Source organism: Vulpes vulpes, chromosome 1 (genome assembly GCF_048418805.1).
Source record: "Vulpes vulpes isolate BD-2025 chromosome 1, VulVul3, whole genome shotgun sequence".
NCBI lineage: Eukaryota > Metazoa > Chordata > Mammalia > Carnivora > Canidae > Vulpes > Vulpes vulpes.
In genome coordinates, this window is record NC_132780.1 from 139,617,144 (window position 1) to 139,642,698 (window position 25,555).

Here is a 25,555-nt window from a genome sequence, read left to right on the forward strand (position 1 = left end):
AAGCAGACTCCACACCCAGCACAGACCTCAAGGAGGGCCTCGATCCCACGACCCTGAGATCATGACCTGAGCCAAAATCAAGAGTCAGACGCTTAATCAACTGAGCCACCACAAGTTGCTTTCATAAGCAGAAAATAAATTAACATTGTATTCCCAGAAGACAGGGGGTTCAGCCCTCCACATCGGGCCTTGGGGTGCAGCAAGGAGAATATAAGACTTAGTCTGTCCCATCTAGAATCTCAGGGTCTGGTTAGTGAGATTGGACAAACCAAAAAAATTTTTAAAAATCAGGTGATGGAGAGGGAGGTGGTTATGCTCAGCAAGGCTAGCCATCAGATGCCTCGTCAGTCTAGGTGACACGAATCTTCAAGGACACCAGTGATAATATTATCCCAACCAGGGATCAGGCCTGCCAGACAGGAGTGAACCTAGAAATTAGACTCTAGACATGGCCTGTCCAGTACAGTAGAAGCCACCAGCCACAGTGAAAAGTCCCTCATCAGAAGAGGGATGTATAGTTGTATGACACGTCAGATTTCAAAGACTCCGTAGGAAAAAAAGAATATAAAACATCTCAGTAGTACTTTTTAACATCGATTTAATGTTGAAATGATGATCTTTGGAATATTTTGGATTAAGCAAAATATATCATTAAAATGAATCTTGTCTATTTCTTTTTACTTTCAGTGTAGCTACCAGGAAATCTGAAATGACATATGAGGCTTGCATTGTAGTTCTATTGGACAGGGCTGGTCTACACTGTCCCAGCAAAGCCAGGAACTCGTAGCACGGTCAACAGAACCAGTCAGAGAGCAGTTCTTTTGAGTCTGTCTCCCTTGCCAAAAAGCAAAAGCTCAACCATGCCTCCAGAGGGGAGTTTTTGGTTTCCTTTAGTTTCAGACCCACAAAGAATTCTGTCCCGAATGCCCTTCTCCCAGGGGTCATTGCTGTTTGTCCTTCAAGACAGCTCAGATGTTACCTCTTCCAGGAAGCCCTCCTGACTCACCCCTGTGGCTGGATTGGCTGCCTGTGCTCTAAGCTATGTTCCGACAGTCTGCTGACTTGCTCCTGTCCTTCCTTGAGAGCCTGAGTGCTGGCTCGGCCGTCTCTGAATGCCTGCACCCAATGCGAGGCCTGGCACGGAAGGCAGTGATCAGTGCTCGCAGAACACAGATACGAATCCTGCTGAGCTAGAGGTACCCATCGCTGTGTGGCCTCTGCTCTCAAGTTCCCCATAAGCTCTCCTTGGGCTTCAGTGTGGAGGACCTGACACCCCTAATCTCAGCCAGGAGTCTCAGCCACGCCTCCTCCCAGGAGGCACCCTGGGTTGGCACCAGGAAGGAAGGGAATGAACAGAGGGTGAGGCCGATGTCCGCTGGGGCAGGGGCACGTTCTCTGTGGCGGCTAAGGTGGCCCACCTGGAGCGGCCCCCCAGGCCCCAGCGCAGAACCGTACTCACCAGTGGAAGGAAGGTCAGGAGGGGCCGGACTCTGGGCCGAGCTTTCAGTGTGGCTGTTCCTGACTCACTCACGGAGTCAAACCGATTGTCTCCAGAATAGATCCCACCTGGAGGAGACAAGTGCGGGAGCCCATGAGTCCATCGCCCTGCAGTTCCCAGGGAGGAGCCAGGGCCTGCGGCTGGCCCGTCTGACTCAGCTCAGCGCCTCTTACACAAGATCCTGTCAATGGGGTGGCTGCGAGTGGGGCCCACTGCCGCAGGGACCCCAGGGGGCTGGTCCTCTGGGCCTCTCCCAGCTCTCCCAGCGGCATGTTCTCCCTCATCCCCCTATACAGCTCCTGAGTCTACACTTCTACAAGCCGCCCCTCCTTTTGGGGGCCCTGAGAGTGTGGCCAGTGTCCCAGCTAAGGCTTATCTCACGGGGCGAGGGAGGCATACAGCGTGGCTTTTCTCTCCAGTGTTTGACTTGCTAATCTGGAACAAGCAGAGCAGATGAGGTCACCTGCTGCCCCCAGTGGCCCAGCACCCACCTTCTGAACGCTTCTAACTCAAGATTTCCTGAGTCCCGCAAACCATCAATGGTTGTGAGCATGGCTCCATTCGTTGCACCCTTGAGGGCAGAGCAAGAAGAGCGAGACGGTAGGGTCTCTGTGACCTAGTACAAGTCCCAACTCGGCTAACTACCAACAGTATTGTTTAAGCTCTCTGGGCCTCAGTTTTCCTATCTGTACAATGGGAGCGATGTTAGTGCCATCCTCATAGGACTGTTATGAGGAGTTAGTGTGGTCTACACGTGGTAAGTGCTCAACAGAAGCGGTCCCTTCCCCTATAGGAAGGTGATACAAAGAGCCTTTTCTTCCTCTAGTTACTGAGTCTGTGTTCTGGGCTGTTTCCACAGCAGTGGAGAGAGCATGAGAAGCTATTCACATTTCCTCAACCAATCTTCCTCATGACCCTTAATGCTCATCGATAAGGATTTCACAGCCTGTCTCAGGCTCACACTGTCACCTCCTCGAAGTAGGGGTCACTGTGGGCCTCCTATTACAGTCACAAGCAAGAAGGGTTTTCACTCATTTAACAGGGCATGAGGGACTTTTTCTTCCTCTATAGCCAAAGGGGAAAGAGAAGAAAGGTCAAAATTCCAATTATCCAGAATCCTCTAACTGGAATATTGAACAAATCATGACTACTTTTCTCTTGGCACATGAGTTCAGGAGCAAACTGCAAGAAAGCTAAAAGGTTTATTCAAGAGAGACTGGGCTTATCAGGGAAGTCCTGAGATCAGAATACGTTCACCCCAAATTCCCATGCCTGCCACCACAGCCCTCTCTCAGCGTGAACATCTGGGTTTTGAATGTGATATAAAGGCTCTCGGGAACACCAACTGGATGCAGAGCCCTTTGTGTGCTGCCCCACCAGGGAGAGAGTGGCTGGAACATTGAAGATTCTCCACCTCCCCAAAGGGACCAAAATGATGAGTTCTCTGTGTGTGACTCAGTTCCCAGTAACTCCAGTTGCCAGCAGTGCCTTGCCCAGCTCACTCCAGGAAGACGTGGTTGCCCAGTCCCTACCAGGCTCCATCCCTGAGACCAGAGATCAAGATGCCAGGGGGCAGGTGGGGGAGGAGACAGGAAGCACAAGAGTACAGATTTGGCTCAAGCAGAAGAAGAAGAAGAGCTCATGGGAAAACCGAACAGCTACTGCTAAGCCCACCTGATTCTCTCTGGCTTCTAAAAGTTTGAGTGTTGGCACCAGGATCTCCTTAGGATGTTCCCTAGTAGTGCTGGGTGGACACCAAAGTCCTAAATCCGACGTGCAGGATATGGCTGTTGGGTCCTTAACAGGACTGGGAGGTGCGGTGGGATTAACACGGAGATAGCAAGAGAGGCATGCTTCCAGGCTGACCTTTTCTTTAAGCATTTCATCTCTGCACTAGTGTTGGGGTCTACGCAGCCTCCTTTCTACATCTGGATTGTCAGGGTATTGATGGCTGGTATTACTGTGTGCCTAGGAGCTTTAGAAGGGAGCAACCTGGCAAGGGAATCACTGGAATAGTAGTAATAATATAATAGTAGGTAAAACTTATTGAGCAATTTTAATGGGCCAGGCACTGTTCTAAGCATCTTGCACATTATTAATTCACTTAATTTTCAAAAGCAGTTCCGTGCAATTGGTATAGTCATCATCCCCATTTTACAGATGAAGAAACTGGCGCACAGAGAGGTCTAATAACATGCCCAAAGCCTCAGGTGAAGCCGGGGTTTCTGCTCCAGGACTGATTTCTGAACCACTACATGCACTGCTTCCAGAGTAGAGAATCCTAATCGTGCCATGTACGGGATGTGGATGGGAGGATGGGGTGTGACAGGCAGGGGGCTGTTTGGGGGTAAGAGAGTCTTGGCTGTAAGCCCTGGAGCAGCTCTGGGGAGGGACAGGAGGTGAAGCTTGCCCCTGGCTGGGGCAGAGCCAAATCTGACCACCACGCAGGCACAAATGCTCTCAGCACCTCACAGATTCCATGGTTCTAACTACCTGGTAGATTCCATGACTCAACCCTGGCTGGGAGGCACTGTTGTGTTGGTTTGTGGTTGTTGTCAGCAGGGGAACCCTTTCTAAAAATACAGTGGAAACCGATCAGAGGCGAGTGGCTGTGCTTGAGGCAGGGGAGGAAGGCCCAGGTGGCTCCGTCCCCACTAGGGCACTTCTTGGAAATCCAGTTCAATCCCCCAGTTCTAAGACGTGAGCCTGGGGTCAGGGGTCAGGGCAGGAAGTGTGATGACAGAGTCGGAGTGGTGTGATGTGAGAAAGAGATTCCCCCCACCACTGCTGGCTTTGAAGTTGGAAGAGGCCATGAGCCAAGGAGCGCTGGTGGCCTCTAGAAGCTGGAAAGGCTGAGAAAACCGATTTCCTCTACAACCTCTAAGAAAGAATCGAATCTTGCAGACACTTTAATGTTACCCCATGGGATCAGATGTCAGACGTCTGACTGACAGAACTTGATAATAAATGTCTGTTGCTTTGAGAAAACACCCAAACAAAAGAGAGGTGTGGCTAGAACCTTCCAGACTTTCTCTGGGCCCCTTGTACCTGGGCTCAGTTCCTGACTGGTAAAGGCGTACCAGCAGGTGAGACCAGAGGGGCCACCACGATGAGCTAGGTCCTCCATGGGTTCAAGGTCAGGGCTGGGCTTTCTAAGCTTCAAGAGCGAGGTCCAGGGATCCCTGGGTGGCGCAGCGGTTTAGCGCCTGCCTTTGGCCCAGGGCGTGATCCTGGAGACCTGGGATCGAATCCCACGTCGGGCTCCCAGTGCATGGAGCCTGCTTCTCCCTCTGCCTGTGTCTCTGCCTCTCTCTCTCTCCCTCTCTGTGTGACTATCATAAATAATAAAATAAAAATTAAAAAAAAAAAAAAGAGCGAGGTCCAAAGGAAACAGAAAGACAATAGAGTCCAACTATGGGGCTTTTCCTATGGAAGTAAATAAACCTGGCTCCAATCACATGATCTGGGATGTTAGAATGGGCCTTCCTGAGAAGCAGCCCCCTCCTCAATTGACGAGGTAAAGGACGGCCAGGCCACCTCTTGACAAAGAGGAGGTGGGACAACTCACCTTCTGAGGATACATTGAACCTGCTCAATAAGAAAATATGCCATCCTGTGTCTTGTCTACCCCCAAACCTGGAAATTCCCTCTGTGTCTGTCTTTTTACTCAGTCTCTTGCCCACTGGAAGAGTCCTTGGAGAACTCAGAGGTCTCGAGCTTGCCACACAGCCCAGAGAGACACCTGAGGAACATTCCAGCAGGATCCAGAAAGAAGGAACATGGAGAGAGCCACCATAGACTCAGAAGCTTCCAGAGAAAGGAGGTATCTACAGGAAACCCCTAGAGCAATTCCAGCAGCTAGGAAGCCTTGGGAGATCCTAGGAGCAGGGTCTGAGCAGAGCCCAAGCCCCAGGTGGACCACAGCCCTGTCAAGATACAAACAAGCCTCCCTGCCTGGCAAACTCATCTAAAAGGAACCCAGTGGTAAAGGAGGTAGAAATTCGGATCTGCCTGCATATACCCAAACCTGATCATTAAAACAACCCCAGCTTGCCCCCAAATGAAATCCTCTTTCTGACAGGCCTGTGTGCAGGATTCCTTTGCATTTGGGTACACTTCTCTCACATAAATTGGCAGGAAACAAAGGCAGCTTTTCATTTACACTTCCTCAAGGGTCTGAGTTCACATCAGTATCACCTAATTTCTGGAAACCTGGTTCAAAAAGAACTCTTGGTGGCCATACCTGTTTCAGCAGGAAGGCTTCCCCTCAGACATCAGCTGAGGATGGCAGCTCCCCTCCTCTACAGCCTCCCTTGGGAGAACCCTGCCCTGCCGTTGGCTTGAGGGGGATCTGTGTTGAGGCTGGGGCTGCACGGGTCCTGAGGAGGTCAAAGCAGGCAAGGAGACAGCCAGCAGGCCACGGCTCCCAGCAACTCAGCTGGGAGGGGAGGTAGGATGGGGCAGGGCCCAGCTGAATGTGGTTCAAGCCCCTGCCCCATCCCTTCATTAATTGTAGGGCCTTTGGCATGTCACTAGGTCTCTCGGAGGTTGCTCCTCATCTTTGTAACTGAACGATGATCCCCACTGGGCGGGCTGGGGGATGGGGGGCTAAGTGAGAGATACGGTGTACAGCAGGTAAGCACAGTGCCTAGCAGGTAATTTCTGCTCAATGATTGAGTGGGCTGCTTATCATCACCACCACCATTCTCATCCTTGTGTCCCTCTGCCCCACCTTAGCTTGCCCAGCAAGGGTTTGGCTCTGAGCTTGAATCACAGTAAATTAAGGGTAAGTAGCTATAGCCATGGGTGAGAGCCACGGGGAAGTGGGTGGGCCCTTTGGTCTGCTGTCAGGGAGAACTCTGAATCTGGGCATTTGGGGCTGCTCTTTGCAGATGGGAAGACAGAGGCCCAGAGTGGGTGGGGCTGGCTTTCAAGGTCGCAGAGCAGCCGTGGTGCCAGGACCCAAACAGGGTGCCTGAGTTGTAGTGCTGGGCTCTGGGACATGATGCAGTGCTTTACATATGGCACATGGCTCACTGCCTCTCCCCAGACTGGTTCTCTTGGTGTGTGTGCGTGTGTGTGTGTGTGTGTGTGTGTGTGTAAGTGCAGTGGGGTGCAGTGGCCTGCTTTGGGGAAGCTGAGGGCCGGGTACAGCTGCTGCCTCCCTTCCAGCCCACTCTTTCTCTCCTTCTTGCCAAAGGGAGCAGCATCTCACTGGGTCTTTGGCATTTCTTTTCTCCCAGAGATCAGAGTTGAAAGCCTGAAAAATGCTCTTCCTAGCCCAGCCTCAAAGCAGCCACAGATCTCCATGGAGGCTGAGGCTTGGGACCTTCGTTTAGCTCTTTTCCCAAATACTAGGCAGGTGCAAACGAGAGAGAAAATTAATAATAAAAATGCAAACAAACAAAAAAAAAAAGCAAACGTCTAACATCTATTAAGCATGTCTTATGAGCTTGGCAGGATTCTAAGTGATCTCTACATTCCCATTCACAAACCCTGGGGGAGGCAAGCTTATTATTCCCATTTTGCAGATGAAGAAGCCAAGGTTCAGAGAAGTTAGGTCTCCTGCCTGAGGTTCCCCAGCTCAGCTGGTGAGTGAAAGGAGCCAGGATTCAAGTCAAGACAGCCTGACTCTAGAACCCCTCTGGTCACAGCCAGCATGCAGGGAAATAATGCAGAGACCTGGCATCTCTCCTCTCCATCTCCTGGTTTTCCAGAGACTCAAAATGGGGTGCCTCCTAGAAGAAACAAATAGACCTAAGAATCAGGTCTGGGGTCACACCGAGACTCCCTCATGTGTTGCCTGAGGATTTCTGAGCACTTGGTGGGGCTTGGTTGGGGCTTGGTTGCCCCATCTGTCAAACCGGGATCATTACTCCTATGTTGCAGGAAGCCTCCCAAAATCAGTGGAGAGAAAGGAGCTGGCAGGGACAAGAGGAGGGCTGGAGTGGGGGTGTGAGGCCCCAAATTTCCAGAAGCCCCCAAATGGCCCCAAGCACTGGCCCCAGGTCTAATCCCAGAGGCTTAGGAGGGGTGAGGCTGTAGCTGAGCGAGTTTGATGCCTTGATGCAGAATAACCCAGAACCCCTCAAAAAGACCCCCTATCTTTACCCCACTGAGGTGGAGCATCCAATCCTTGGTCACTAAGGAGCCCCAGCCTTTCAGGGAAGCAGCAGATGGGCCCCACAAATGTAACCCGCAAATGACGTTAATGAGGCCCTTCCTTGCTAATTAACAGGTCCACATGACAGGAACCTGAAAAGGCCAGTCTGTCCCAGCAAGCCCCAGCAGGCCTGACCCAGGCACCAGAGAGAGGCCTTTGTCCAAGGGCAGAGGGGACGCTGAAGGTTGGGCTGGGCAGGAGCAGGAAGCCACAGGTTGGGGGGAGGGGAGGGGCCTGGGGGCGGGGCCTGGAGAGGGCCTCTCATCAGACCCCACCCCCGCCTCCTAGTTAGGACACCTTACTCAGAGTGTGCTCTGCAGACCTGCCCAAAGACTTCACCTGGGGACTGGCTGGAAATGCAAGTCCCCCATCCCGAACCTACTGCATCAGAATCTGATCCTGACAAGGCCCCAGGCGGCTGGATGCACATCAATATTTGAGCTGCCCCTGGGCCAAAATGACTTTGTGTCTTTTCACCTATCTGAGCCTTTTGAATCTGTTTCCTCAATTGAGAAAACACATGTAGTTTCTAGCATGGTGCCTGGTTCAGTAAATAACTGATAATAATAATGATGATCTTATTGTGATTGTTACTCATTTATTGGCTGGGAGGGGAAGGGGCACCCGGTAGCTGGTCTGCTGTGGTCAAGGGAGAGCCTGGCTTTCCGGGGTTGAGCCACAGGGACGAGAGGAGCTTACATAATGGGTGTGCATGTGCGCACTGACCTGCCAGCAAACTGCAGCACGCCTCCAGGGGACAGGAGTAAACAACAGTCTCCTTCACACCCCCGCAAGGTACACAGGTCAGCTTTCGGGAGGCCGGTGCCAGCCTGACCCAGGCAGGAAATACGTGCCCAGCTCCAGGGATTCACGGCTTCCTACCTTTTCATCTGGCTATAGACACAAGGTCAGGGGACCCCAGGAGCAGGGATGCCAGAACCAGCAGCCAGCCCTAGGGAGCATCAGGGTTCTCCCGATCAGTGGCTGGCTGCAGTCCCTGCACATTTATTTAGATCTGCAGAAGTTCCAGGAGGAAAGAGAATAGCCATACCACATCCAGGGAAGGAAACCCCACAAATCTCAAGTTTCCCTGAACAAAAGAATCACCCGAGAGCTGGTGAAAACTCCAGACCCTGAGCCCTCGCCCAGTGATTCTGACATTGTGTGCCTGAGTGGGACCCCAGGAATCTGCATTTTTAACAAGTGTCCTATTTGGTTATGACAAAAGCAACTTACATTTGGAGGAACAAGGCAAGAAATATAGGACAACCCACTGCTGGGGTAGGGTGGGGAGGCAAGGGATAGAGAAGGTCGGGTAATTAATCCAAGGAGTCCAGAAAGACAGATAGCCCTGTTTCTGGCTGCTGCAGCCCGTCCCTCATCAAGGAATTTGCAAAGATTCACATCTCTGCTGTCTCAAGCATTTAGCAAACAATCGAGTGGCCTTTTAACATCTCTCTGTGGGCTGGCGGGAGGCTGGAGACTTAATTAAAATTGCATTTGCATTAAGTGAAGCTCTCCTAATAGTTATTAGAATACTTGTCAAGGAAATTGTTTAAAGAAAAACATACTCGTCACCACCTTCACCTGACTGTTTGCATTTTACCCACTGTACCAGCCTACCCTTATGCAAACAGACTTTTACGTGGTTGTAGCCACAGTTACTCCTTAATTCCCATACACACCTCCACATCAATTTTCCCCTCTGTTCCACTGCCTGTTCTCTAAGGCCAAATACCACCAGCACCTCAGAGAATATTACAGACTCCGGGACCCTATGGAATACTAATATCAACCCCTCTGAGACCTTAGGATGGTCCCAGTTTCCTCTGGTCTACAGCAGCATTAGGAAGAGATGACAAGGGCAGGAAGTGCTCAGAGTCAAAATGGCTTGGACATAATAAATCATACAGTAGTCATCCCTTCTTTTTTTTTTCTTCCTATAAAGGCCCACCTAGTAAGTATTTTTGGCTTTGTGAGCCATACGGTCTCTGTTGTGGCTACTCAGCAATGCCACCGTAGCATGAAAGCAGTCACAGACCATATGTAAATGCTGGGCATGACTGGTTGTTTTAATAAAACTTTATTTATGATAATAGGCCATGGGCCAGATTTGAGCCATGGCTATAATTTGCCAATTCCTGCTCTTAGGGCTTTTCTTTTTAAGAGTCTTCAAACCCCTGCCATGTACGAACCTCAGGCAGCCATTCCGTAGACAGTCTAGACGCTATCCCCATTTCACAGAAGAAAAAAACTGAGGCCCAGGCAGTGGCTAGCCTTTACTCTATAGACAGAGGCAGGTCTGGTACCTCCATCCCATCGCAGAATCTCCAACATCGGCCCCTCCCATCCCCACTCCAAGCACACGCCCTGTTCAACAGGGAAGAAGACCTGGGCTACACCCACTGGCACCCCTGGGAAACACCCCGGAAACACTGGGAGCCATCCTGCTGGGTGCACGTTGTTTTCCACCCCCCATGTGCAGGGTGCAACCAGGCTGAGTCAGCTGGAGGCCCAACCCTGCCCTGGGAATGGGAGGAACTGGCCCTGGGGCTCCAGCCCTACCCCAGCTGGTGAAGGCTGCAGCTGGCCAGAGGTGACAGGACACGATGCTTTCACTTCTCTCACCAGAGGGACTGATCCCCACCAGCAGCCTGATTAGTGCAGGCAAAAATATAGAGAAGGGTCTCTGGCATTTTTAAGGTCTCCCCTCAGGAAAGGAATGTGTGTGTGTGTATATGTGTGTGTGTGCGCGCGCGCACGCGCGTGTGTTGGGAGAGGGGCGGCAGGAAACACGTTCTCAAGCAGGTGTCCCTCAAGTCAAATTCATCCTTGAATCACCTCCCAGTAAGTTAATGCAGCAAGCTGGCTAAGAGTGTGGTCTCTGGAGCCTGGCTGCGGGGTTCAAATATCAGCTCTGCCTCCAGAGGGAAATTTTGAGGGTACTGGAAGTGTTCTCAAACCGAATTGTATGGCTGCACAACTCACTGAGTCTACCAATAATCAATGAATTGTATTCGTAAGAAAATCCTGGCTTGGCCATATAAAGCTGTGTGATCTTGGGCATGTTACTTAACCTCCCTCTGCCTCAGTCTTCCCATCTGACCAACAGGAATTATAGTACCTGCATCATCATAGTACAACAACGGGATTGCTAGGGGATCCCTGGGTGGCTCAGTGGTTTAGCACCGCCTTCAGCCAAGGAAGGGCGTGATCCTGGGGAACGGGGATCGAGTCCCATGTCAGGCTCCCTGCATGGAGCCTGCTTCTCCCTCTGCCTGCGTCTCTGCCTCTCTCTCTCTCTCTGTCTCTCTGTGTGTGTGTCTCATGAATAAATAAATAAAATCTTAAAAAAACACACACACACAAAACAAACAAAAGGATTGATAGATGAGGGTTCAACAAGTCAACAACATAAGGACTTTGGAACAGTATCTTGCACCTAACAAGGGGTCAGCAAGGATTTGCTACATGGGCGGGGAGAGGTGTTGGAGCTTCAGAGTCAGACTTGGCAGCACACATGTACTAGTAAGTTCCTAAACTGTGCCTCCAAACTGCTCTGCCCTTCCTCGCCTTTGCTCCTGCTGTTTGCTCTGCAAAATGCTGGATGCCCTTCCATCTCAGTCTCAGCTCGAATGCTAGTTCCTTTTTTTTTTTTTTTTTTGAAGGATTCTATTTATTCATGAGAGACAGAGAGAGAGAGAGAGAGAGAGAGAGAGAGAGGCAGAGACACAGGCAGAGGGAGAAGCAAGCTCCATGCAGGGAGCTCCCCATGTGGGACTTGATCCCAGGTCTCCAAGGACCAGGTGCTGGGCTGAAGGCGATGCTAACTGCTGAGCCACCGGGCTGCCCTCAAATGCTAGTTCCAATCACAAGTCATCTCTCTTCTCTGCTCCTTATGCACTTCGTTTTTTATAGCAAAGGCTCAGAACGGTCTAAATGGCATATGGTTAGCTCTGTTCCCCCACTGGCCTGAGGTCCTTGGGCCAGGGAGAGGTGATATCTTGCTTGTCCTGCTCCTGTCCAGGTGACTTGTGTCCCAACTATGACAACCCAGGTGCTGAACTGAATCCAACAGCAGGGGCTGAGCTATACCACCCTCTTGAGGGTCATGGTACAGTGGCCATAAAGGTCAGTGAAGACGATGGGGTGACCATGAAGGTAGGTGAGCTAAAACAGTGAATTGCTGTCCCCATCCAGCCGGTTTCCCTCAGTTATAGAGGGTACAAATTGCAAAAAGATGCAGTGATCGGGTGACCCCGAGCCAGAGCCCCAGGGCTGGGCTGGCACCGTGATCCCGGATGCCTGCAGAGGCATACCAGCCTGCCTCAAGGGTCCAAGGGCGGCTACGGGTCAGGAGGGACTTCCTTGTCCCATCTTGGGCTCCTGCGCTCGGCCTATTGACAACCCGGGCCCCACGCTGAGCCGGCATGAGCCTGTGACCCCGGTGAGCCACTCCGCTGTCTTGCACCGACTGCTGTCTTGCCAGCGGTGGCTTCCGTTGGTTTTTCCCGGGCCTCCCGGTGCAGAGCCAAGCGCGCCAGCGCCCAGATCGCAGCCCCCGCTCTGTGCCTATGATCTGGGCCAGGAGAGGAACGGAGCGGGGCAGACAGGGCGAGGGCTGCAGGGACAGCCCCTAGTCCTCGACTGGGGGGGGGGGGGGGCAGGAGGACACTACGGACCCGCGGTGCAGCCAGCGGAGGGGGGGCCCTGCTGGCCACGAGGAGTCGGACCTCACCTGCCCGAGGAGCGAGAGTGCTGAGCCCGGGCGCCCCGCCCTTTCCCGGGCCGCGGGGCCGCAGGTTGCGACGTGTTCCTGCCCCGCCGCTGGGGCCGCGCCTCGCGCCTCCCTCCCGCCTCCCCGAGGCCGCCGCGGCCGCCCGCGCTCACCCAGGTCGCGGCTCCCGTCCTCCGGCGCCTCCCGGGTGAAGATCCAGGGCGGGTTGGTGGCGTAGAGCGAGGTGCCCGCGGGGCTGGCGTGCTTCCTGCCGAAGAGTTTGCTGAAGGTGCCCTGCGCCGTCTGGCTCTTCTTCATGCTGCCGCCCGCCCGGCCCGGGCTGCTCGCACCGGCTCCCGGGGCCTCTAGCGGGCCGTGCCGCCCCCGCCCCCGGCCCCGGCCCCGGCCCGGCCCGGCCCGGCCCCCGCCCGCGCGCCGCGACAGGTGCTGCGGGCGCCGCCGCTCGCCGGGAAATGCGAGCCACCTGGGCAGGTAAGAGGCTGCGGCCGAGCCCCGGCCCCGCCCCGCCGCCCGCCGACTCCCCCGGCCGCATTCCTGCCCGCCTCCTCCTACAACAGGCCATTGTTGGCGCGGCCGGTGGGCTGGGGACCTCGCCCGGCCCTCCACGCCCAGCCTGCAAGTCGAGCCACCCCCCCCCCCCCCCCCGGGCCCTCGGGGCCTCCCCCGCCCCGCCCGCTTCCCCGGGGCCGGGAGGACGCGGCCGGGTTCCCGACTCGCCGGGAGGTTCGTGGCCGGGTCGGTCTGCGCGCTCGGGACGGGGCCGGGACGCCGCAGGGTTCTCCGGGCCCCCAAAACTGTGGGCCGCGAGCCTTCCGTGGGTGGTAAGGAAGTGCCCACTGGAAAAAAAGAAAAAGGAGGAAAAGCAATAAAGGAGGATCCCCCCACCGGATGGCAAAGGTGGAAAACAGCCGCGGTGAGAGAGCTCCAAAGAGAACCGTGCCATGGGATGACTAAATCTTCGCACTTTTTGTACATCAAATTCCCTTTTCTTTTTGAGAAGTCAAGTGAATATAATTTTTAGAAACCCAAGGTGAGCCAGGTGCACCTGGATCCAGTTCCCTTCCCAGGGAGAGGAGCTGTGGCCCTCAAAAGTGCTCGGAGAACAATCCTAGCTGAGGTGGGCTGCTTCCTCCCAGCGAGGGTCCTGGGAGTCGATGACTGGGTGGCCCGGTGCTAGGTGCTGAGAGTAGGGGACTAGCCTGGCCAACGCGGTGGATTTCCATGCTTCCTGGAGGCAAGAGTGGATGGCTGCGTGGGGGTGCCAGTCACAGGCGACAGAGTGCTTCCTCTGAGCCTCCCACCCCTACCCAGACCGTTGCAGTTGTCCAGCTCTTTGTACTAAAGGCAGTCGATTCCCCTTCAACTTTTCATTCTGGAAAAATTTGAAAGACTAGTAAAATGACCACCTGTACACCTTTCTCCTGGATGGTCAACACATCACCACATTTGCTCAGGTGCCCTCTTTCTCTACATGCACACACCTACACACGCCTTTTTATTTTTCCATTTTCATCTTGCTGAAGATGGAAACTTGTAGATATCCTGGCCCATCTCCCCATGCATACCAATACTTCAATATTCATTGCTAATAATAAGGATATTCTTCTAAATGACCACAATACAGTTACCACACTGCAGTATGAAAAATTTCCCAATTATCTCCCAAATGTCATTTTCATTTATTTTTTTTGTCCAATCCACACTCCAGCCGAGATTCACACATTGCATTTGCTTGTCATGTGCCTTTACATATTTAATAGTACCATTGCCTACTTTTGTTTTTCATGACAGTGACATTTTTTAAAAGTCCCCTTTACTTGCTCCAGGTTAAGGGACAGGATGAGTTGGGCTTTTAGGGCTTGTGGCTATGAGGTCATTTTTTTCTCAGCAGGAGGGAAGAGACTGAGGAACAGATGGGCTAGGGGTGGGGTGGGGACAGGAGCATCTTTAGAAACACTTGTGTTCCCCCAGATGTTCTTGGTTGGAGACATGCCTGTGGTCAACCATGTCTTACCCCACCCACTACCATGGCACTCTTGGAACCTATTGCCATTCATTCAAGGAGTAGTTGTGGAGGCTCTCCCAATTGCCTGGTTCTGGGTTGAGGGTTTGGGGATACATGGGAATATGAGCGAATTACAGAAGTTTTATTTCTACCATGGAGGATCTTGAGGTCTCATTAGGGAGATGGGTTTAATGATTCAAGATGGCAGCTCTTTAATGATTCATCATGGCATGGCCATGATGACTAAGTTCAGAATAGTCATTGGTGTCACTCATTACACATAGCAGGAATTCAGAGGAGGGGAAGTCAACATGGGCTGGAGAAGTCCAGGAAGGCTTCTTGGGAGAATTGAGACTTGAGCTGGCCCATGAAAGATGACAAGGATGTTAATAGAGAAGGGAAGGAGCTGTTCTAGCGTATGCACATACCCATACCATCCATCCCTCCAACCTCCTACTTCTGCATCATGGTTCCTCCTACAGTCCACACAGGGAAGGCACAAGGGACACCCAGATGCCCCATCATGCCCTGGACATCATCATAACCTGCCCAAGGGCTCTAGACACTCAGGTATGAGACAGAGGCTTCCTTCCTGGAGACCTTGGAGCCATGAAGTGCTCCCATTTAGGGTAGCTCCTGGGCTCTTCTACTCTGGACCACCCCCAGCAGAGCCACTGAGGAGGAGCTCCATTTATATGCAACATCCACTACACACTTAGTATTCTAGAGAACTGTTCTGTGCCAGCTGTGGGCTGCAAAGGATCCAGAGAAATCAAAGACATGGCATCAAAGTTCAAGTTGCTTTCATCTATTTGGAGACACACACACACACACACACACACACAGATGATTAGGGGAAGTAATGGGGAGGAGAAGACAAGGGGGACAGAGGTTCAGAGGGGCAGCAGTCAGGGTAAACTGGAGCATCTGGGGAGGGCACACAGGAGGCTCAGCATGGTGGAAGCTGGGAACTGCAGGGTGAGAAGGAAGTCACGGCAAGGTTGGCCAGGGTATCCTGGGCTTAAAAAGACCAGTGGGTAAGATTGGAAACAGCCTAAATTGTCCATCTGGAGATGACTGTTTAAATAAATTACAGCACGTCCACACAATGGAATAATAATGCAACTCAAAAGAAGAATGAGTCAACTGACTGTGTCCAGTTATCTCCAAGATAAACTGATAAACTGTTGACAAAACGGTGTGTGTAGTTTGCTACTATTTGGGGCAGGATAAGTAGGTTCTTATTTGCCTGTTTGTATTGGCACAGAAGAACTTTGGAGAGATGGAGAGATGCATAAGAAACTGATAGAAGTGGTTACTGGGAGTGGAGATGGGGGGAACTGGACAAATGGGATAGAAGTGGGAGGGAGAATTTTGAGCCTAAGATGCTTTTTTATTCTTTAAGATTTTATTTATTTATTCATGACACATACACACACACACACACACACACACACACAGAAGCAGACTCCATGAAGGGAGCCCGATGTGGGACTTGCTCCTGGGACTCCAGGATCACACCCTGGGCCAAAGAAAGGCAGGCACTCAACTGCTGAGCCACCCAGGCATCCTGCTTTTTTCATTTTCCAACCATGTAAATATATTCGATGTTCAAAATTAAAGAAAAAGTGTGTCAGCCACACTTCAATTAAAAATAAATAAAAATAAATAGGCGCATCTGGCTGGCTGGCTCAGTCAGTTAAGCAGCTGCCTTCAGCTCTGGGTCCACAATCCCAGGGTCCTGGGATCAAGCCCCATGTCCTGATCCCTGCCCAGCAGGGAGTCTGCTTCTCCCTCTCCCTCTATCCCTCCCTCCCCTTGCTCATGCTCTCTCTCTCAAATAAATATTTTTTTAAAAATAAAGAAAAATTAAAAAGAAATAAGTAGGCAGGAGAGTCTAGAAGTATGGTCTGTAACCCAGAAGCATCTGTATCACCTGAGATCTTACTAGAACTATAGAACCTACTAGAACTGTAGAAACCCTCTCCCTGACATTGGGCAACCTCTCTGGGCCTCAGTTTGTTTGTCTGTCAAACAGGCTATTAATTTAAGGTTGTCATGAGATGCAGTGAGCTGATGGATTAAGGTGCCCAGCAAAGGATCTGTGTTTTAACAAGGTCCCCAGGTGACTCAGGAGCTTGTGAAGGTTTGAGGAGCTGTGGCCTAGAATCAGTGGTTACCAGGAGGAGGCACTGGTGACTGGTAACAGCTGGGGGGTTTTGTGTATTTGTTTTTTTAAGTAATCTCTACACCCAACGTGGGGCTCGAACTTACCACCCTGAGATCACGCGTGGCACGCTCCGCTGACAGAGCCAGCCATGCCCTCCAACAGCTGTATTTTGAGGATGTTCATCTAGTAGTGGATGAAGGACAATGGGAAGAAATGTAGGCTGAGGGGCTAAGTCAAGCTGCTCGATTGATCTGTTAATTGGTTAGTCAGTTAATTAATACAAGCAGTTGTGGGGGGCCATGGGGGGCAGGACTAGTCTGCTGGTGGTAGCAACAGAGCCAAGCTTTTCTGTGGGACATTTCTTAGGGAGGAAGGAAGGTGTTGATGGACAGTTTGCACATAGGAGAAGTAAAAAATGCTCTGATGTGCTCGCTTCGGCAGCACATCTACTAAAAAATGCTCTGAGCCTGTTTCCTCGTCTGCAGTGGGGGAGCAAGAGTGGCCCTCATAGTGTTGTCAGGAAGATGCAGTAAGATCATGGGTGTGAAGTGCCAGCACAGGGCCTGGTGCCCGCAGGCCACCCCCACTCTGAAGCATTTGTTCATTTCTCTGCCCTGTTGACTCCCTTGCTTTCTGGGGGTGTTTTGGCTGGGATTGGGGGAGTAGAGGGAATCCGTGTGATCGTGAACAGCAGAAGGCCATCGGGCTGCAGAGTCTGGATGTCAAGGTTCTTTCTGCCCATCCCCCCACTTCACCCGGATTTCAGTCGCCCATTGGCAGGGGCTGGGTGGGGGGCAGTCTCTGGAAAGCCTGGGTTCAACAGGGGGCACTCCCTCTCCACCAGTCCAGCTCCCAGCAACACCTCAACCTGCTCCCCTGGTAAAAGAAACAGCCCAATAGCAGGCTCTCCTAGAAACAGCCAAAGCCCAATCCTGTAATTAAATCTTGGTTCAGCAATTACTTAGTAACAAGAGCCGACTTTACTGGCCGCTTCTGGACTGTGGGGTGAAATTGGGGCCCAGACACTATAGTCTTCCCAGAGACTCAGCTAGGACTTTGTCAGATTTATGGCTTTCCCTACATCCAATGAAGCCAAGCACTCCTGGCTGAGAGAGTGCACTCCCAGTAGGGGAAGTGCAGGCCTGAGAGGTCCTGAGGTTCCCCTTCACCCCCACCTGGGTGACCCTGCAGGGACAAAGGTCAGCACTCCCAATTCCCACTTGCTACTGAGCTATGGATCATCTGGTCCAGCCTCTTGTTCCAGGCTGGAGACACCTTTTGCCAGACCAGCCCCTAAAACTTTCCTTTGGCCTCCGGTGGGGGGGTGGGCTCCAGTCCCCTGACTTCAGCATTCCTCTGGCCAGGTGGGTGCCAGGAGATGAGGTCAGGCTAAGATGAAGTCCAGCTCACGGGAGGCAGAGGGAGACTCCCACATCCTGAGAGCGGGCTCAGAGAAACTCATTACCTGGTGCCCAAGAGTGTGGAGATCAAGCACAGCCCTGGGTGGGGGAGTGGTATGTTGTGGGGTGCTGAGGAGAGACTCATTTCCCTTGGTAACTAACCATGGGCTCTGCCCAGAGGACCATGCCAGAGTGGGAAGGATCCTTGCTGGGAAATAGGTTTGAATCCTGACTCTGCTGTTTAGCAAGGGTGTGGCCGTGGCCGAGCTACCACCTGAGTGTGTCAGTTTGTTCATCTGAAAAACAGGGGCTATTATGTGAGGTTATTATGAGATTCAACAAGATAGTGGGTCAAGGTATCTGAGAGGCTGACTCATGGTAGGTACTTAGAGGCTGCATGCTCCTGCCCCTGTTCCCAACCCGACTTTGGGTGTAGAGGGGCTACCCGGGGAACAGCAAAGAGAACAGTAGCCCTGACAGGCTGGAAGAGGGCAGTGACAATTCAACAAAAGAACCTCAAGAAGGAAAGTTCCACTGGGGCCCAGGACACGGGGTGGGGCGGGCGTCTGCAAGATCGCCCTGAAGCCCAGGCAAAAACATCCCATCGTAAAACACGTCCTGAAATCTGAAATCACGTGTGTGTGCACATGCGCACTTAAAAAAATAAATAAAAGGTTGCTAAGTACAAAAAGCAAAAAACAAAACTCCATGTAGATTGTGACTACAGATATATAAACTGTATTTGTAAATGGCCAGGGATTGGAAAGGAACAGAACCATGGAGAAGATTCAGCTGGAATGCCAGGACTACATGTGGGGTTTTTTGTTTTGTTGTTGTTGTTGTTTTAAGATTTTATTTATTTATTCATGAGAGACAGAGAGAGAGAGAGAGAGAGAGAGAGAGAGGCAGAGACACAGGCAGAGGGAGAAGCAGGCTCCATGCAGAGAGCCCAACGTGGGACTCGATTCCAGGTCTCCAGGATCACGGCCTGGGCGGAAGGTGGCACTAAACCGCTGAGCCACCTGGGCTGTCCTGTTTTTTGTTTTGTTTTGTTTTGTTTTTTCACTTTTTAGTAATGTGCTCTGCTGGTAGGTCATTTGTTTTAACTGAAAAGTCCATAAATAAGAAAGAACACAATTTAACATGGGATGCATTTTATTTTTATTTTTATTTTTTGCATTTTCTTTTAAAGAGTACTAGAAGGGAGAACCTGGAGATGCATATTCTAGAGCCACTTCCACCACTAACCTCCTGTGAGACCATGGAGCTATCCCGAACCTCAGTTTCTCCATCTGTACAATGGGAGGGTGGGATCCAGTACTCACTCGGGTGTGGTTTCATGTCTGAGTAAAATGCTCATTGTCTGGCAGAGCAGGAGCAGAACAACAAATAAGGCTGTCTGGCACCTTCTGTGTGAGGAGGTGACTCTGGCTCCCAGGAGAGAATGACAGCTGGGTTGTAGTAAGCATTGCCTGGGACACCAGGACCTGTGTGCAGGCTGTGGGAGCTTCAAACGTTCTGGATTAGTCCATACCCTCCAGGAATCAGCACAGCCCCACATACTTCTCACAGGCTCTGCAGAACAATCCTTGAGCTGGGGCTTTGAGCCCTGGGTGCCTTTCTCTGTGAGCCAACCTGCGTCTGGCTTACCTCCTCCTCTCCCTGAGATCTGGAAGGAACAGCCACTGAGCATCTCTTCTGTGTCAGGAGTGGGGCCAAGTGGATTGCATGTATAACCCACTACCATCATCAGCACCACAAGGGACGGGACAATATACTCCTCATATGGGTGGAGAAAAGACTTTAAGTGATGTTTACTCCTAGTCTGTGACAAATCAATTCTGCTCTTAGGAATATGCCCCCAGAGAAATCATAGAGGGCCAAGGAGGTGATATCATTGCAGTGTTGTCTGTGGGGATGGGGAGTTGGAGGCCCCCAGGTCGGGGGGTCTGGGAGGAGCAGAGACATAAAATGTGGTGGATGCACTGCATGGACTACATCGCGATCAGAAGCGAGGAACCAGATGCTGGTAACAGCAACACAGATGGATCTTAGAAATCAGTAGGGAGCCATCAAAGTAAACAGAATGAGATCTAAAACACAGCATGCCACTTATGTAAATGAAAACTGCCTGCATGCAAAACAATAATACATATATTTTGTAAGAATATATGAACAAGAAGATGCTCATTAAGTACATTAGTATGGTTGCCTCCGGCGGGGGTGGGTGGGGAATGTGGTTGGAGACTGGAGATGAAGGGGGGAAATTAGTGCAAGAGAGGAGTCCTTCGTAGACCAGGGGTGGTAATGCACCATGCACAAGGTGTATGAATAACTCAGCCCTCTGTACTTGAAGTCCGGCAAAGGAAAAACAAATAGGACCAGAGAGGCCAAGTAATTTGCCCAAACCCCACAGCAGGTGAGGAGAGGTGGACAGACTGTCCAAATCACCAGGCCTACATAGAGCAGGGCGGTAGCAGGGCACTTTGGCAGCAGAGGCAGGAGGGGTGGCTGTGTGTGGCAAGGTGTGTGGGTACCGGTACCTGGTGAGTTTCCTGTGCTCCAGTTCAGCCCACTGAGGAGTACAGGTCAGTCCTTACCCTCCAGGAACTTTGATGATGAATAAATTGAGATGATGCTTGGAGTGTGGCAAAGAAGTCAGAGAAAGGTGGTCTTCCAGGAGGCAAGACTGAGTCGGTGTGGTCTGGAGTTTAGAAATAATAAGATAACTCCTCGCACCTACCTTGCAGCAGGCACTGCTCTAAGCTCATGGTGGTGAGGTGGGTGGTGTGTGTACAACAAGCCTTCCAGGTGGATTCTGTTATCAGATTAGGAATTGAGGCAGAGACAGGTTAAGTGATTTAGGCAAGTCATGTAGCTGAGAAGTAGCAGTGCTGGGATTTGAACCTAGGCAGAGGGGGTCCAGAGGTCATGATCTTTTTTTTTTTTTTTTTTAAGATTGATTGATTGATTGATTTGAGAGAGAGAGGGAGAGAGGAGGGACAGAGAGAATGAAGCAGACTCCCCTCTGAGTGTGGGGCCCAATGTGGAGCTCAATGCAGACAGGGCTCTTTCTCACAACCCTGAGACCATGACCCGAGCCGAAACCAAGAGTCAGATGCTTAACCTACTGAGCCACCCAGGTGCTCCCAGAGGCCACGATCTTAAACCATCCCATGATTTACAAATGAAATAAGACAGATCTGGCTTGACTGGCCAGGCTTTGCTAAAGGAGGTCTCCCCAGCCATGTCCTGTCTTGAGGTCCCCACGAAGACGGTGGCATAGCCCGGGCTGGAGATGCTCCTGCCAGGGTCCAGGCCTATGGTCAGTCATGGGGGAGGGGTCCCTACGTGAAGTCCTCAGGATGAAATTCAACTCATCTTCCTTCAAATGTTCAAGATGGAGAGACCCAACATCCTCATGGTGCACTCAGCATGGAAGCTGAGGCCCAGAAAAGTGGTGGGACTTGTCTCTGATTACCAGGCAACCAGCCCAGCGCCTCCCTCTTTGGCTGAGACAAAGTGTGGAGAGTGCTAAGTTGTGGTGATCTGCTCACCAAACCCCCGCCGGTCCCCTGGGCTCCTTCCTGACAGCTTCAGGCCCCGGGCTGGAGCCAGGCCACTTTCCTCAGAGCTGGCAATGCTGGCCACATCTGCCACAATACCGTGTCCCTGCTTCCTTCCCTCTCAAGCCAGATAGCATCACCTCAGAGCCTTAGAAATCCCTGATCAGAAGCTCTGGGAAGGGAAGCCCTGATTGCCACCCCCCCCCCCCACCCCCCCCCCCCCCCCCCCCCCCCCCCCCCCCCCCCCCCCCCCGCCATGAGCCTCCCCTCCTGGACCCTCCCACCCTCTCAGAAATTAGGGGTCATTACCATCAGGGTGTGAGATCTGAGCAGTGCACAAGTCATCAACACCCCAACTCCAATCTGCCACAGGGCCCCAAAGTCCACCCCGTAACCAACAGTCAGTGCTGACACAGTGCCAGGAAGGAAACAAGCCCTTGCCCAGCCCAAGCCATTGTGGCAGAGGGCAGGAAGTCACTGGCTTGTTCTATCTCCTTCCCCTGGTCCTATCCCTTCGTCCCCTTTGAAACCCAGGTCCCTCCCATATGTGGGATTTATGACCCATTCCTAGAAGGTGCCTATCAAGTCTGGTGTTGGGCATGGGTCTGGTTCTTGAAGATGGGGATGGGATGGCCCATTCAGCCACCTACCCATCAATCCAGTTACCTGCTCACACATAATAATAGCTAATACTTACCAAGTGCTTACTCTGTGCCAGGCCCCATCCTGAGCCCTCTGCCCATCCCTAGCAGGTAGAGACCTGTAGTCTACCCATTTTACAGATGAACAGACTGTCAAATACTATCTACAGAGAAGTCAACTACTTGCCGGAGGTCATACAACTAGTAAAATGGTAGAGCCAGTTTCAAGCTCAAGGAGCCTGACTCTTGGGCCTGCTATCCTGTCTCTACAGCACAACCACCCAGCATGTTAGCCATTTACTGGCCATCTATCTATCCATTCACCCCCAGGCACCCTGCCCAGCCTCCTGTCTACAGAACAGCATAGGTAGAGGCTTGGAGTGGAAAGAGCAGGGTGTGTTTAAGAAATTAGCTACTGTATAGAGTGAGGGGAAACATAGCAAGAGATGAGGCTAAAAAGGTGAGCAGGTCTCAAATCAGGGGCGTCTGGGCATCCACAGTCTATCTACCTACCAAACTTATCCTCCTGCCCATCCACTTTCCCACTCCTCTGTCTGTCCATGCATCCAGCCATCCCTTCCTCCCTCCCTCCATCATTTCTGCAATTTGGAAGGCAGAGAGAGAGAAGGAGACAGAAAGAGAATGGAGAGTTGACTGGGGACATTTCCTCCTTGCTGGTAATTTCTTATGACATGTTGGGGCGCTGGGGGAACATTAGGACTTCTGAAGTTACCTGAGTAACTGGGATCACTTCCTCCTCTCTCTACTCACTCTACTACCCACAGGTCACAGGTCCTGAGAGATTGTGAAAAGAGGGCATCGCAGGGGTCAGGGAAAATGTCAAGGTTAAAAGATCCTTCCAGGCCTTGCGATTTTAGCCCCCAGCCCTGCCTCTATGTCTCCTTAGGAAGACAGAATTGTGCTGTCAAAGAGGCATCACAATGCCCCTGCCATGCAAATTCTCCCCACCCCAGCACTCCCAGTACTTCCCAAGAGTCCCTGGGAGACCCCGGAGCCCCTGACCACCAGAAATTCCATCTCACCGACAAGAGAGGCCCTGGTCAAGGATGTCCCAGGTGGGATGACATCACAGGGTTGCATCAGGACAGTCCAAGGCCATAAGAAGCCTGATGGGCAGGAAAGCGTATGAAGACCCAAGCCTGGCCCACCTGTGTGGCTGGGAGCTGAGGGCCTCTTATAAAAAGCTTGGTTGCCAGCCCACCTCAACCCAACTCTTATTCCCCTACGGTGGAGCCCCTGCTGTCTCCCCAGGGGAGGGGGCAGGAAGGCAGCCACCATCTACCCCCTGGTGTTCCTCTGCCCCTTCACTTCCCCAGACACTTCCTGGATGGTCAGTGCGCATTTCCCCTTCTAGGCAAACTTGGTGACAAGTAGCAATGATAGCTAAAGTTTACTGAATGCTCAAGGGGTCTAGGCTCTTTATCCAGTATATCTCATTAAATCCTCATGGTGACCCTAGGAGGTAGATACTGTAGTTGTGCCCACTTTAGAGGTGGGAAAACTGAGATACAGAATATTTTAAATTCTTGAAAGATTGGCCACCTAGTGCGAGTGGCAGAGCTTGAATTTGAACTCCACGCCACAATGCTACACAGCCTCACAAACGAGGAAGCTAAGGCCCTCGCTTGGCCTCCTCATCTGCTCCCTTCCTAGCCCCTCTGCCCACTGCCGGCCAACCAGCTCTCACCAAGGTTCTGCTGAGCGTGTTTGAAACCTACGGGGGTAACTGCTGGAAGAGGCTGATGATAATTACTATTTGCATTTTGCTCGCACAGTTCCCACACTCACTGCCCCCCCCCATGGCATGCTGGTGAAGGAGACAGCCTCATTATCCTCATCTTGCCAACATGGCAACCAAAGCTCAAGGAGGTTCTGAGCTTTGCCCAAGGCTGCCTGACCTGTAAGGCCAGTGAGGCCCTGAGCTCAGACCTTCACACTCCAAAGCCCAGGCACATTCCACAGGGCCAGGTGCCCTGGGAGGCCTCATCCGCTGCCTCACCCAGTGCCATTTGCATTTCAAGAGGGCACAAGGCCTTCTCCCCAAGAGTGAGGTGCTAATGGTGGAATGTCAGGCTCTGGGTAGGCTAGAGGATGTACCTGTGGGCCTGAGATATTTGTGAGAGGCCAGTGTCTTCCCAGACCTGCAGAAAAACCCTATATGAGGTCTTCTGGCTCTACTTAGAAAGCCTCACTCTTGAGTCACCCTCTTCCCCATTGTAGATCTTGGTAGAAAGGGCAGACGCATAGATTTGTGTACCTAAAATGCCTTGGGAGGGTCTGGCTGCAGAGCCGGGCTCATTAAGGGAGAGGTCTCTTCTTTTGGCTCTGCTGGAAATGCAGATAAAAATAGGGTAGTGGGAGGGTACCTGGGTGGCTCAGTGGCTGAGCGTCTGCCTTTGGCTCAGGGTATGATTCTGGGGTCCTGGGATTGAGTCCCACCTCAGGCTCTCTGCAGGGAGCCTGCTTCTCCCTCTATGTCTCTGCCTCTCTCTGTGTGTCTCTCATGAGTAAATAAATAAAATCTTTTAAGAAAAAGGGTAGTGGGATTTGGAAAGGAGGGAAGGGGCAGGTTAGACCCTTTACCTGCCCTTTAGACTTCGTGGCTCCCTGGAATGGGAGGCTTAAGTGCACACTGCGGGAAGCAGGTAGGAGTTAGAGGTGTTCCTCAAAGCTCTAAAGCAGGCTCCTCAGCCTGGGCACCGATGACATTGTGTGCTGATAATTCCTTACTGGACGGCTGTCCTGGCACCATAGGATGGATATTTATTTATTTACTTATCTATTTATCTATTTTTAAAGATTTTTATTTATTTATTCATGACAGACACAGAGAGAGAGAGAGGTAGAGACACAGGCAGAGGGAGAAGCAGGCTCCATGCAAGGAGCCCGATGTGGGACTCGATCCCGGGTCTCCAGGATCACGCCCTGGGCCGAAGGCAGGCACTAAATAGCTGAGCCACCCAGGCGTCCCACCATACGATATTTAGCGGCATCCCTGGCCTCTACCCACTGGATGCCAGTAGCATCCCCACTGTGACAATCAGAAGTGTCTCCTGGCATTGCCAAATGTTTTCCTGGAGAGAAAAACACCCCAGGTTGTGAACTACTTCTCTAAAGTCACACACGTGCACCCTCCACAGCCCCCACACCTCCCGTGCTCTTGACAGGAGAACCCTAGAGGGGAGGAGATGGTTCAATGAAACCAGAGGTTAACTTGGAAAGTATGCATTCAGGCCCCACCCTCCCCCTAGAGCTGGCCCTGCTGGGCCCTGGGCTGGCATGGGGTGTTCTCAGCCCTCTGATGTTAGTCACCTGGAGCCCAGCTGGGCCCTCAGAAAGGGCAGGGCAAGACT

The 25,555-nt window shown here is 52.0% G+C and overlaps 1 protein-coding gene across 1 annotated transcript in view; it reads right to left on the reverse strand.

Annotated features, from left to right (window-relative positions):
• C1H6orf132 (chromosome 1 C6orf132 homolog) overlaps nt 1-20,745 on the reverse strand; it is a 39,326-nt gene extending 18,581 nt beyond the window's left edge. The window contains exons 1-3 of the mRNA XM_072748838.1: nt 20,718-20,745; nt 12,552-12,947; nt 1,460-1,566 (exon numbers count right to left, since the gene is read on the reverse strand). Coding sequence (XP_072604939.1) covers nt 1,460-1,566; nt 12,552-12,947; nt 20,718-20,745 — 531 coding nt within the window. The remainder of the gene's footprint in view (nt 1-1,459; nt 1,567-12,551; nt 12,948-20,717) is intronic.
• Nucleotides 20,746-25,555: the final 4,810 nt, after the last annotated feature.